The sequence below is a fragment of the Tenebrio molitor genome, chromosome 3, assembly GCF_963966145.1.
Source record: "Tenebrio molitor chromosome 3, icTenMoli1.1, whole genome shotgun sequence".
NCBI classification, from domain to species: Eukaryota; Metazoa; Arthropoda; class Insecta; order Coleoptera; family Tenebrionidae; genus Tenebrio; species Tenebrio molitor.
Genome location: NC_091048.1, coordinates 18,182,984 through 18,197,037, shown reverse-complemented (window position 1 = coordinate 18,197,037; position 14,054 = coordinate 18,182,984). Strand labels below are relative to the sequence as shown.

The window sequence follows — 14,054 nt, the reverse complement described above, 5'->3', positions numbered from 1 at the left end:
TCTGAATATTTACTTGTAACGTTTACATTTCCAGATACTGGGCCGTAACAAATGTGGATTACATCCACACAAGAAACAGCCACCGTATCGGTATCATGATCGTGGTTGTTTGGAGTATCGCTTTGGTGGTTTCGCTGGCCCCGCAGATCCCGCAATTTAAAGACCCCGAGTACATGTACAGAATAGAAGTAAAAAAGCAATGCTTAGTTAGCCAAGACGTGAAATATCAGATATTCGCCACAAGTTCGACGTTTTACGTTCCCTTGTTAGTGATTTTCGTTTTGTACTGGAAGATCTTCCAGACGGCGAGGAAGCGCATCCGACGGAGGCGCGAGATGAAGGGGCAGGTCGTGCTGAAGGTCGAAAAGACGAACAACAACAGTAAGGTGTCGAAGAACTTCCTGACAAAGCGAAAATTCCTTAAGATGAAGAAGTGTTCAACAAACAAGAAGTCTTCCGCTGCCGAGGCTTTGGTGTCGTCGTTGGTGATGATGGAGGGACAGTCGACGACGACGATGGAGATCGTGGAGGAACAAGACGAGGTCCAGAGCAACGGTAAACAAGAGGAGACGACTGCTTTTACTATAACGAAACCGCAAACATCGACCGTGCAGGGAAACGCGGAAGTTCCGCTGGTTTCCAATAACGTCTCTCCGGAGAAGTCATCATCCGCGACCACCAATAACGGTTCGGCAAGCCATCAAAGCCACATCAGCGATATTAGTAGGGTAGAAATATTAACTAAAGAAATTCCCCCGTGTCCGGCGTCTGTAGACAAGTTGATACCGTCCAGGAGGGAAAAGAAGGAGAGCTTAGAGGCGAAGAGGGAGAGAAAAGCGGCAAAAACTTTAGCGATCATTACGGGAGCTTTCGTGATGTGTTGGTTGCCGTTTTTCATCTTAGCACTGCTTATGCCTCTGTGCGGGGACGCTTGTACTATTAGCGATTACATTATGAGTTTTGCCCTGTGGCTGGGCTATTTCAATTCGACGTTGAATCCGGTCATTTACACTATTTTCAATCCGGAATTTAGACAAGCCTTCAAAAGGATCTTGTGCGGCGGACACAGTCGAGGCCGCAATTTCCGTTCGGGCAAAATTAGATAAAAATCATGAGTTCCTGTCAACGGCTGGCGCAGGATTTTTGGTTAACACCCACACCCAAGTTTGCGTCTTCCACTTGCGTTAATCAAAATAAAACAGCTCCTCGTTTGAATAATGGCTGTGTACAGTTTGGATTAAATGCATTTTTCCGGAACATATCTTATTATATTTCGATTCGGCATTCCATTGGAAGGAAAATATTTAACATACCAGACATTCTGCGCTCGGTATTAGATTTCTTTGACGTACAGTATTCCTATCGTGTATATAAATAAAGTACTAATTGTTATTACCAAGGTAGAACATGCAATATTGTTCCCAATGACGCTACAATGTCTTTCTATATAATAGTCGTTGAAAGATGGGGGTGTCTCCGAGAGAGCATCGAAACTGAAAATAGTCAAGAGACGCCTCTGGAATATCATCAAGTAGATATTTATTCGACATTTCGGCTTTTATTTCCACTTGCTGTGTCGCGCTTACATGTAAAATATGCGTCATCAACCCACTTCGGCGAAACGGGATAAGTATTTTAATATTACTGTTATTTGTATCTATGTATATAAGTTTTTGGATGATGTCATTTTTAGCAACTATATCTAGATGTTAGGTACGCTCAGCAATCGTCACCACCTGCTCCCCGCAATCTTAACTATTCATCCAAACTACACATACATTCTTTCAACACAACAATTATACAAAAAATCTGTGGCGGAAAGCGCGGAATTACGTTTATTTGGGGTGTGTGAAGGACCCTTTATCCCGAAACGATCTCGTGGAACACACAAATTGTGCGCAAGTTGACCGTAAAATTGGATAAATTAGGCAATTTGGCGTGAGCAGCGAAGGAATTGTACAGAAGATTGTGTTAATATTATCAAGATGGACGAGGCTGGTTTTGATTGTTGCGCGTACGATTCGTTTTGTATTTTTATAATGTTGAGTATATTAAAACGACTAATAAATCGCTGTGCTGCAGGTGTAAAACTATCCATTCTGCAACCATGGCCGTTACATTTATCGAGACTAATGGGTATGGTTGGCAGATGATAAATTGGGCTTCTGATACGTATACGATATATAATTGAGCCTGTATATCTGTATATTGCAGGAAGCAAACACACAAATTTAAGCGAATCGCAGGGTGCGCATTTCTATGTAACATAAAGTTCTGTAAGTTCGTATCAAACGCATTAATGTACTTACATAATAGCCGTAATCGTAGGATATTTGTGTACATATTCCAGTCATAACAATATATCAAAGTGGAACATATTTTAGGAACAAATGATATCTTACTACGTGTTGTAGCAATTTAGGTATCTGTAAATTGCTTTGACTATTATCAATAATTGAACTCATATTGTGATAATATGCGTTGTTAGATTAAGATTTTAACAAAATAATTTGTTGTTTTAGATGTTATTGTATATAAAATTATACGCCCATGCCCATCTTTATAGAAACAAAAAAAATACACCATTATTGTACATAATATATTAACATTATTGTTCATCAAACTGTGTTAAAATGTATATTAAAAATAAAATAAATTAAACTTGTTTAAACTGTTCGTAATTTGGAGACTCCTGGAAGTTTCGCTAACTCTCTAAACAACGTCGGAGGTTTTTTATTACATTTGGAGGCACCAGGCCGAATAAAATTTGGCACTTTGTTCATCTCTCATTTCATTTAGATAACACCATAAAGCGATCATCACATGGTTTAGCTGCTAAGTGTGCTTTTGAGCTTTGTTCTGTAAGCAGCACGTATCAAAGAGGCTTTCCCTGGCCACTTTACGACTCGCCGATTAATTCCCTTCGTGCTGTTACAATTGAATTTTACAACGCGACAATTAAGAACTATCTCGAACTGGTGAAAATTAAATGGTCGTAAAACATTCGAATCTCTTTAACGGGAATATTATCAGTTTGGCGAAGACCATTACCGACCAAATTACCACGTTCGAGTTGTCTGTTTCTTTTTCCAAATCCTTTCGTGGTGACTTTTATTTCGCATATTTTGAATTCAACGACGCTACTGGGATATGAACGTCCCAGAGACAATTTAAAAAATTCTTTTCAATGAAAATAGACTGACGAACTGTTTCGATCCCACACGTATAAAGCTCTCGTTCTCTTTTTTCTACTTTAATCCGGTTAGGAATTTATCTTTACGAGTTAGATACTTGTACACTAAATATTATTTGTCTCTCGATTTTCACTTGCGGAGAGTGGAAAGGGTAACAAATGAAGTCACTATTCTTGGAATGAAAACTAAAAAAACTCCGAAGCTTTCAGAGTTTATGGCGGTCTATTAAAGACGATTGAGTAGAGATCATATATCATCAGTGCTACAATTGGCATTCTTGCGTTGATGCTTTGGAAAGAAATGTTACGGCTCCTCAGCTGTCAACAATGGCGATATTGACGTTCTTTGTTCAGAATGCTGATAAAAGAAAAAATGAGAAACAGGTTCAAAGAGCTTGTACAAAACGCTACAAACAGGTTTTGTCACTTCACACAATAGTTGTCACATGAATGCCCACTTCTAAAAATTTTAATAATTGCACTGGTAGTTGCGGATTCAATTTAAATTTTACTGCGATGACGAACAAAGAAGAGAAACTATTGTAATTTAACGTCTCAAGTACATATGTAAATTCTTTACAAATGAGAAAATTTATTGCAATGTCAACAACAGAAAGGATAAAAAAGAAGCCGAATAGGAACTGTCCTTTCAAACTAAATCGAACGTACTTTACAACTTTAATAAATTCTTTACGCACGTGTGTAAAATGGGTTGCATAATCTGACTGTACATCTACATTCTCCTTTCAATTTATATTTGAAAATAACTCACAAATGTCATAACAGATTGCATAACTGTAGCGTTAAATTTATCTACCACGTATTTTATGATAATCCTTGGTTAAAATAATCTGATTTCAGATAAAATCATACGGGTACTAGATTTATTTTCATTTGGTTACTGATAGTAAAGTCAATTAAGCCTCAATAATGAGTCAGTTTGTAATTTTGTTTTTGTTAATGATTTGTATTATGTCGATTAGCGTAAACAGTGCGAAAATCTTAGTGGTTGCTCCCATGCCTTCGTATAGTCACTTTACTGTAGCCTTTAGATTGGGAAAGGAATTGTCTGACAGAGGTCATCAAGTGACCACCATTAGCCCCTACCCGCTACAAGTTCCAATGGAAAATTACAGAGACGTTTCTGTTGAAGAAAATATTGAAATTATGGATGGTAAGCTATTGTTCCAGTGCCGTAACGCTTATAAATGTATCGTTGGTTGCAGAAGAAAAGAAAACTTTCTTTGGAAAGAATCGACGAGGCATTATAGAAAATATTTCGTCTCTGTTCAGGATGTCCTCTCTGATAACTCAGTACACACTAGCCAACCAAAACGTACAAAGACTTATGAATTCTGGGGAAGAATTTGACGTGATAATTGTGGAACATTTTCTAAACGATGCTCTTGTCGGACTAGGCCATCATTTCAAAGCACCCGTAGTGCTGTTATCTTCTGTTATCTCAAGTGTTATGAACAATTACATCTTCGCAAATCCAGCTCCGGCGTCTTACGTGCCTAGCAAGGGTGGCGTTGTAACAAAACATATGAACTTTTGGCAGAGACTCCAGAATTTATTGACTGTCTGCTTTTTTAATCTCATAATGGAGTTTCATCATTTGCCGACGCAACGTGAAATTTTTAAAAAATACATCAGCAAAGATGTTGATCTGGATGATGTGTTATACAACACCAGTCTGATGCTCACAAATTCTCACGTCAGTGTATCCGACGCGGTTCCTCTCGTGCCGAGCGTAATAGAAATCGGCGGTTTCCACGTGAATCCGTCCAAAAAACTGCCAGCCAATTTACAAAATTATCTCGACGAAGCCGAAGAAGGTGTTGTCCTATTTTCTTTGGGATCGACGCTGAAAAGTAAAGATTTAACGCCGAGAGTAATCGACTCGATGTTGAAAGCTTTCTCGAAAATCAAACAAAAAGTTTTATGGAAATTCGAAGCCGACCTGTCTGAACTTCCCGAAAACGTTAAAATAATGAAGTGGTTACCTCAACAAGATATTTTAGGTGAGCCATAATTAAAGTTTAATAAAGCGCGTCGTAATTTTTTCTTTAAAGCTCATCCAAATGTTCGGGCTTTCATAACTCACGGAGGCTTTTTAAGCATCGTTGAAACCGTGTATCATGGAGTGCCTGTAATTGGTATTCCCGTGTTTGGAGACCAAAAATATAATATCGCAGCAGCTGTCAGCAACGGTTATGCTGTCAGTATAGGTTTAAATGAACTGACGGAGGAAAAGCTCTCCTGGGCTTTAAACGAGATATTAAATAACCCCAAGTAAGTTTTTATTTCGGATGCTACAAAAGTAAAATTGAACTTTACTGCTTTTATCAGACGTTGTCATTCTGCCACTCAAAACTTACGCAACTAAAATTAAAAAACTTTTTTCAATTAAATTAAATTCTACATGTCACACCACGCAATTAATGTTTCAGGTATGGTGACAACGTTCAAAAATGGGCACAATTAATGCACGATCAGCCCTTAAAACCAATCGATAAAGCTGTTTATTGGGTGGAATATGTGATACATCATAAAGGAGCATCGCATTTAAGGTCTGCTGGACTTGATCTAAAATGGTACCAAAGAGAAATGATTGACGTTATTTTGTTCCTTATTTCTGTCGCAGTTACAGTATCGTTTACTTGTTATTTAATTTCCAAAAAAATTCTCTATTTTTTGTGCAACAAACAGACAAAGACAAATGTTGTTAATATAAACAAAAAATATAAATGATTGATGAAAACAATTGGCTTCAAATTATGTTCCACAACTTAGTACATACATTTTTGATTGTTATTAATTGATTTTGAAATGGATTTACAAATCGAGATAAAAATAATCTTAAATAAACTTGATAATAGATATTATCTCGACATTTGCCGGCTTATCCAGTTGCTTGTTAAAGTGTCTGTCGCCATGACTGGTACCGTCTCAATTTTATTATTGACGGCCCTATTTACAATCGGGGTTGAATGTGCAAACATTTTGGTAGTGGCCCCTATGCCGTCATATAGTCACTTTTCCATACCCTTCAAACTAGCAACAGAACTAGCCCATAGAGGACACCAAGTAACCTGCATAAATCCGTACCCACAAAAAATTGGAACTAAAATAGAAAATTATACCGACATTTCTGTCGAAAGAAACATTATGTTAGCTGATGGTAAGTGATTTTCTGTTAAAAAGCAAACAAAACAGTTTACTATCTTTCAGAGCTGAAAAGAAAATTGTTTGCAAGAGAGAAGCAAGGACTGATCGAGAATCTCACGTCTTTATTTGATTTCATTTTCTCGATATCAGAACACACGCTCACAAATGAAAGGGTACAAAAATTGTTACATTCCGGGAAACAGTTTGATGTAGTTATTATGGAGTATTTTCTGAGTGACGTGTTCGTTGGTCTGGGCTACCATTTCAAAGCTCCCGTAATTCTCATCTCCGCGGCTCCTTCGAGTGCAATGAACAATCACATTTTCGCCAACCCTGCACCCTTGTCGTATGTACCAGGATCGGGTGGAACTTTGACTAAACGCATGAATTTCTGGCAGAGACTGGAAAATTTGTTGATGAACGGCGTGTTCAGTGCCATAGTCCAGTTTTATCATCTACCCCAACAGCGAAAATTATTCAACAAATATTTTACAACAGACACAGATTTGGATACGGTTTTGTACAATACCAGTCTGATGCTGACAAATTCTCATGTCAGCGTGTCCGATGCTGTTCCCCACGTACCAGGCGTAATAGAAATTGGAGGTTTCCACGTTACCCCCAAGAAATTACCAGTTGATATACAAAAGTTTCTCGATGATGCTGAAGAAGGTGTGGTCCTCTTTTCGATGGGTTCTAATTTGAGAAGCGACGATTTGAAATTGGAAGTACGTGAAGGAATCCTGAAAGCTTTTTCCAAAATTGAACAAAAGGTTTTGTGGAAGTTCGAGTCAGAATTGTCGAATTTACCGCGTAACGTTAAGATTATGCACTGGCTGCCCCAACAAGATATTTTAGGTAAGAATTCCAGCATAAGAGATAAAGTCAAAAGCGGAAATTTTTAGGTCATCCAAATGTTAGAGCTTTCATAAGTCATGGGGGTTTTCTAAGTACCGTTGAAGCTGTGTATTATGGAGTTCCTATCATTGGCATCCCTATATTTGGTGATCAAAAGCACAATATTGCTTCTGCAGTCGAGAGTGGTTATGCAGTTACCATTCCTTTAGACAATCTATCTGAAGAATCTTTGTCCTGGGCTTTGAATGAAATTCTTACTAACAACACGTAAGTTTTTTTTAAATAATGTTTTGCTTAAGCCATGAATTTCCGGATATAATATACTCGTAAACATACATTAGTATAATTTGTAATGATAACAATGTAAAGGCGTGTGTTTATCTTATAACGTTGTTGCTATAGTGTGTTTATTATATGGCATAATGTGCGTGTGTGTGGAGTTTTAATTAAGATATTATTTACAGTTGATAAAAGCATAAATCCGAAAATGTTAGTTTTGTAGAAAGCAATAATCTGTCAGAGAAAATAGTTGGTAGCACTGATATATAATTTTGTTTGTTACAGTTACAAAGAAAATATACGACTACGGTCAAAATTAATGCATGACCAACCATTGAAACCAATCGATTCTGCTGTCTACTGGGTGGAACATGTTATTCGTTATAAGGGAGCACCGCATCTGCGATCAGCTGGATTAGATTTGAAATGGTACGAGAGGGAGATGATTGACGTATTTCTATTCATAATTGTAGTAATCGCTACTATTTATATTTGTATAAATAAACTGTGGCAAGCTGTATGCTTCAAGAAAAGAAAATCACCCAAAAAAATTAAGAAAAAGTGATAACTTAGAGATATTGTATTTATGATTAAGTTCTAAATACGTGTTAAGAGTGTTAAGACATTTTTAACACAAGCAGTTAAAAGATTAAATGTTTACCACAATTTAAAATTTAAGATTTCTATAAAAATGTAGATATGTAATGCAAAAACATATGAGAAAATAAACAGTACTTGCTGTGAATTATTTAGCTTAAACAATTCATACAATAGTGTTGTTTCAACCAATATAAAATTACCCGAAGAGAATATTTAATAGTGCATTATTCAACGAGTGCGTAATGATAGCTATTAGTCACCAGCACTAAGTTTGCGGCGCAAGCGTTTCGGGATTGCTGTAAGCATCCGTGTGAGTAATATCGGGCGTTCAAATGAAATCCTGAGCTGAGTAGGCGTTGGAAAAATTAAACCGATTAGAACAGTGTAAAGTTTGAATTTCCCGCCGTTTGTCACGAATGACATTTGTTTATGTTTAATTGGAACATAATTGAACATCTTTGTTTTCAGCAAAGGGTGCCCTTAGATATTTGCTTCGAGAATAGGAATCGTTACGTTATTCTATTTTTGATGTAAAACATTGCAAAGAAAGAAAAAAAAAAGAAAAATTTTTTGGCTCTAAATTTTAGGTTAGCTGTCAACATGCTCCAATTAATCTACGCTTTAAAAAAGCACAACAATTGACGGTTTCCAACGCCTTCCCAGCCCAGGATTTCATTTGAACGCGCGATAATGACTACGACACTTTTTCCATGGTGTAGAAATTTTATAATTTTTACAATCAAAATTTACATATTATATACAGAGTGGAACAAAATGATTGTCATCTAGTTAGCTTTCGAATTTTCCTGCACCGTTCTACTGTTTTTGAAGTACCTATTGTATATGCCATTCACGATGTTTTGGCATAAGGGGAGGCCGAGGAAAAAGTGCATTTAAGTTGGCAGTAAAGCCTGTCTGTTGAATTTGGTTATGGTTTTCTAAATTTGAGGTTATAAACTGCGTCATTGTCTAGTGCATTGTTGTCAGTTTTACTAGTTTGCAATAGAACAATACTCACACATTTTTAATCCAATTTTACAAAACAGGAAACTGACTTGAACATACTACAGAATAGTAGGGACCGGGACCGAAAGACGAAGTGGCTCCTGTTAATTTATGCACCACTTAGATAACCCACCTATACAGTGTCTTAACCAACCAGTTAGTAACTTCTCAATGAATTTTTCATTTTAACCAAAACATTCCTAAAACTAGATTGTATAAAATCTTGTACCTACTTATTAAGCCTTACTTTATTCGAATCTTTCTGCAAAATATTTACACACCCATTGTCTATGACAAAAAAGAACAAAACTATTCAACTTCCATAATTTCATTAGTAAATTCTGAATCATTACCTGCATCAAAATCCCAATCAAATTCCGAGTCAGATTCTCCTAATGAAATTATTAAAGGAAGAACGTTTTCAAATGAAAGATTTCACATTAATTTTGCCCAATCTTCCGAAATAAGTTCTTCACAATATCAATCACAGGATCAAGCCATAAATTCACAACTCTATCGCGAAGTTATAATAGGTGTTACAAAAACCCTGTGCCATTTCAATTGGGTCGTTGTTTCTTCCAAACACCATCAATACGTTTTAAAGTCGCTTAATTATGATTACGGTAAATTCGGCAACATGTTACGTTCATTTTGATAGGTCCGCATGTCAGGCACTTTAGTGACAGCAGAGATGACAGAAATCAAACATGTATCCAACGTTAAAAAATGAAATCATAGCCTCCCCTTATGCCAAAACATCGTGAATGGTATATAGCTATGTAGTTCTGTCAATAAATGTCATCAATCAAATTGACAATTGTTACAATTTATTAAATTGAATTAACAAACGATTAAATTGTATACGATCTGGACGCCTAGGAAATGGGGAATGGCAATATTCTATGCCTGAATGCAAAGCACAGTTTTGACTTAGGTTTCCGAACTACATTGTTGAGGAAACTACATTACACCACCACGTTTGCCAAATTGTCGAGAGATTTCGTACAACGGGAAGCGTGATGAAGAGGAAATCCACTGGAAGGCCGCAAACTGATCAATGTCGTCGATCAAGTGGAAGAGCTCGTTGCAGAAAACCTTCATTCCTCGACACGTCGTATGTCTGCTTAAAAAATGTGTCCCACACCAACGTTAGAACTGGGAACCGTCATTCACACATGCACAATACAAAGTGTCTGTAGTCCAAGAAATCTTACCGAGAGATCACAACAGTCAAATGCAGTATTGCAACTTTTTTCAACAAAACTTAAACAACGACGACGTTCTCGATCTAAGTTTCTTTACATAGGAATCTTGGTTCCATTTAAGGGGTTATGTCAACAAACAAAATTACCGAATATGGTATGTTGTTAATTACCCCAATTTGCTTGAGGTTCCTTTACATCCTGTGAAGATAGGAATATGGTTAGCTGTATCCTGACGTACAATCATAGGACCGATATTCTTCCACGATACAATCATGGCCAACGTTGTAAGGAACAATTGTTGGTCCCATCCCGATGAATTTAAAATGGGTACTTTCAGCAAAACGGAGCTACAGCTCATACTAGTCGAGAAAATTTGGGAGTTCTTGAAGAGTTTTTAAAAGACGTATTTTGTATAAAATCGTGGCGGTGCAAATGTGCTATTATCAAATCAGATTCCTAAATGAGCTCCTTTTTTTTAGTTTAACCGATGGGAGAGGATCAGGGTTGACCTGAAGAATTATTTTGGAAATTATTTTGGAAATACATTTTATCTCTATTTAATACAGAGAACAAATTTATACTGTTACAAATACTAGAGCTAATAATATTTCTTTGATATTATATTCGTAATTAAAGCATGCACCTACTTACTATTAATTTAAGGCGTTCAAGAAAAATAGATCTGGTACTTAAATTTTTTGGTAATCACTTGAAATGAAATGAATCATCTAAAGTGCATATAATAGTATATTATAAATATTGAGGGAGAGAAATGCATGATTTTTCCTAAGGTGCAGTTTGTAGCCAGAGGGCGAAGTCCGAGGGCTACAAAGCACCGAGGGAAAAATGAGCATTCTCGCCAGAAGTATATATACTATTTTTTTCACGACAGGGAGTAGAAACAGCACAAAAATCTCAAATTTTAAGAATAAAAAAATGATGACAAATGAGTTGTCATCTTTCGATGAATTTAATGGAATTAGTAGTTGCCTTGACAACACAATTAGATTTTTGTCACAACTGTCAAAAAAATGAAAATGCCCTACTTCTGTCACGACGTTGACATCCGAGAAGTTGATTTCTACTCCCGATCGTGAAAAAACAACATTATAATTTCAACTGATTATTATTTATCATATACATGTCTATCTTATTAGCGTTGTCAACAATGATTGCCGTAAATTCATCTTCTTCAAGGTCATTCATTACACAACCAACATGTAAAATGAATGTTAGTAACAGATTAAGATTAGACTCATAGCGACGTGAAAATGAAGCGGTGTTTTGTTGTTCTATTATTGTTCGTGTTTTTAACATGGAATGTGCAATGTGCCAGAATTTTATTCGTTTTTCCGATACCTTCGTACAGTCATTACCAATTAGGTTTTCGAATGGCAAAAGAATTAGCTGAGAGAGGTCATCAGGTCACTTCAATTAATCCGTACCCACAAAAGACACCAATTAAGAATTATAAAGACGTTTCTATTGAAGAAATTGAAGCCTTTTTTGAAGGTAAGTAAAAAAAATTCAAGCTTTTTTTTAAGTAAGATGTTTCAGATTTAAAGAAAAATTTATTTGGAATGAATACTTTGGGACCCGTTGACAATATAAGATATTTGTTTAAAATGGGAACCAACTTAACTGAGTATACTTTTAAAAACAAAAACGTCCAAAAGTTATTACAGTCGGGTGAAACTTTCGATGTTGTAATTATAGAACACTTTTTAAACGATGCACTGGTTGGAATCGGTCATCATTTCAAAGCTCCGGTGATCATCGTAACCCCAGGTGCAAGCAAAGAACTAAATAGTTATGTCCTAGCCAATCCAGCTCCGTCTTCATACGTTCCTAGTGTACTGAGTGGCTTTACAAAACACATGAATTTCTGGCAAAGAACTCAAAATTTCCTCTTCTACATTCTGAACGACGTAGTGAGAGAACTCACCTACATGCCAGTTCAAAGGGAAATTTTCAAAAAATACTTTAAAACCGATTTAGAATTGGATGATGTTTTATACAATGTCAGTTTGATGTTTACAAATTCGCATGTTAGTATAAACGATGCAATTCCTCATCTTCCGAATATAATCGAAATTGGAGGTTTTCACGTAAATCCACCAAAAAAATTACCCGATGATTTACAAAAATATCTGGACGATTCCAAAGACGGTGTTGTTCTGTTTTCAATGGGTTCGAATTTAAAAAGCAAAGATTTGAAACCTGAAGTACGTGATGCAATTTTGAAAGCATTTGGAAAAATAAAGCAACAAGTGTTGTGGAAGTTTGAAGCGGATTTACCAAGTACCCCAAAGAATGTGAAAGTTATGAAATGGTTGCCACAGCAAGACGTTTTAGGTAATTGTTTCGTACGTCTTAGTCAGGACTAACTGTATTTTTTAGCACACCCAAATGTTCGAGCTTTCGTATCTCATGGTGGTCTTCTCAGCAATATTGAAGCAGTCTACCATGGTGTCCCAATTGTTGGCATTCCAGTGTTTGGTGACCAAAAAAGTAATGTCATTACCGCTGCCAATAATGGTTATGCTGTTATTGTTCCGTTTCCTGAATTGTCTGAAGAAAAACTTTCCTGGGCGTTGAACGAAATTTTAAATAATCCCAAGTAAGGACTCCTGTGAATTGTCAAATCAAAGTATGCACAACATTTTCAGATATCGAGAAAATGTAAAGCAACGTTCAAGAATCATGAACGATCGACCCTTGAAACCCATTGATGCTGCCATTTATTGGATTGAACACGTAATTCGTCATGAGGGAGCACCACATCTTCGATCTGCCGGTCTCGACTTGAAATGGTACCAAAGAGAAATGATTGACATTGTTATTGTTCTCACTTTAGTTACCGTTGTGTTGTTTATTATATTTTATATTATAATTAAGCGAATTCTTGGAATGTGTTTTAAGAAGGAGCTTACGGTGCCAAAAACTAAGAAAAATAGATGAGAAATGATAATAATTATTATTTTGAATCCTTACTGTAAATAAAAATTGCTAGTAAATTTCTCACATTATCAGAAACAACAACCATTTTGTGGAAACTGTTTTTAAGTTCAGAATCGTGTTGGATCCAGAAAGGTTAATGTTCAAAATTCTCTTAAGCTATCCTTCGTAAAGAAATCGTAAAAAAACAGTTGTGCTCTTCTTGTAAGAAAACGCATCTGCTTACAGGTTCCTATTTCGTTCTCAAAAGTTAATAAGTACATTAAATTTTGAATTGGTTATTGGTTGTCCATCCCTCATATTTACCGCAATTGGTTCAAAAAATAAACGAGGAAAAGTTTTCTTCAAATGATAATGAATGTTGTAGAATAGTATCTTGCACTACTTATCCAATAGACCAAACATTCTTTTAGCAGTTTATGGATTAAGGAGTACAAATGAAAATCCTTCATTTTTTCTGGAGTAAGTTGTAGTGATCCTAAGTGAAAATGGCCTAAACTTTTTTTTACGATTGCTATGGAAAGTTGAGTTTTTGTCATGGTCTACATGGGCGTGTCAAGTGACAAGTTAACCTGAGTTGAGTGAGGTCAAACAGTTAATTTAAATTTTTCAAATTCAATAAGTAGTATATTTGTACTAAACCCAATAAAATGAACATGAAAAATCTGCAAATATTATACCGGGAGGGGCATCGGTTACGCGCAGGCGAGAAATCGCGACTTCTAATTAAATAAAATTGTAAAAAAATTTCACACTTACCTGGGTAAGTAAGGTACATTTCATAA

The 14,054-nt window shown here is 36.2% G+C and overlaps 4 protein-coding genes across 4 annotated transcripts in view; all 4 read left to right on the top strand.

Moving 5' to 3' along the window:
* Positions 1-2,671, top strand: part of LOC138125669 (5-hydroxytryptamine receptor-like) — a 256,405-nt gene extending 253,734 nt beyond the window's left edge. The window contains exon 7 of the mRNA XM_069041104.1: positions 35-2,671. Within this exon, the coding sequence (XP_068897205.1) occupies positions 35-1,106 (1,072 nt within the window). The 3' untranslated portion in view covers positions 1,107-2,671. The remainder of the gene's footprint in view (positions 1-34) is intronic.
* Positions 2,672-4,056: 1,385 nt separating this feature from the next.
* Positions 4,057-5,960, top strand: LOC138125670 (UDP-glucosyltransferase 2-like). Its single transcript, XM_069041105.1, has 4 exons — positions 4,057-4,367; positions 4,420-5,217; positions 5,269-5,488; positions 5,647-5,960. Exons 1-4 carry the CDS (start codon positions 4,124-4,126, stop codon positions 5,945-5,947), a joined length of 1,563 nt encoding a protein of 520 aa, XP_068897206.1. The 5' UTR covers positions 4,057-4,123; the 3' UTR covers positions 5,948-5,960.
* A 63-nt stretch (positions 5,961-6,023) lies between these two features.
* Positions 6,024-8,246, top strand: LOC138125668 (UDP-glucosyltransferase 2-like). The gene is made up of 4 exons (XM_069041103.1): positions 6,024-6,377; positions 6,428-7,222; positions 7,270-7,489; positions 7,787-8,246. Exons 1-4 carry the CDS (start codon positions 6,026-6,028, stop codon positions 8,064-8,066), a joined length of 1,647 nt encoding a protein of 548 aa, XP_068897204.1. The 5' UTR covers positions 6,024-6,025; the 3' UTR covers positions 8,067-8,246.
* Positions 8,247-11,496: 3,250 nt separating this feature from the next.
* On the top strand, positions 11,497-13,285 carry LOC138125422 (UDP-glycosyltransferase UGT5-like). Its single transcript, XM_069040721.1, has 4 exons — positions 11,497-11,823; positions 11,869-12,666; positions 12,712-12,931; positions 12,981-13,285. The coding sequence occupies exons 1-4, from the start codon at positions 11,583-11,585 to the stop codon at positions 13,270-13,272; spliced, it is 1,551 nt and encodes a 516-aa protein (XP_068896822.1). The 5' UTR covers positions 11,497-11,582; the 3' UTR covers positions 13,273-13,285.
* The last annotated feature ends 769 nt before the right edge of the window (positions 13,286-14,054 follow it).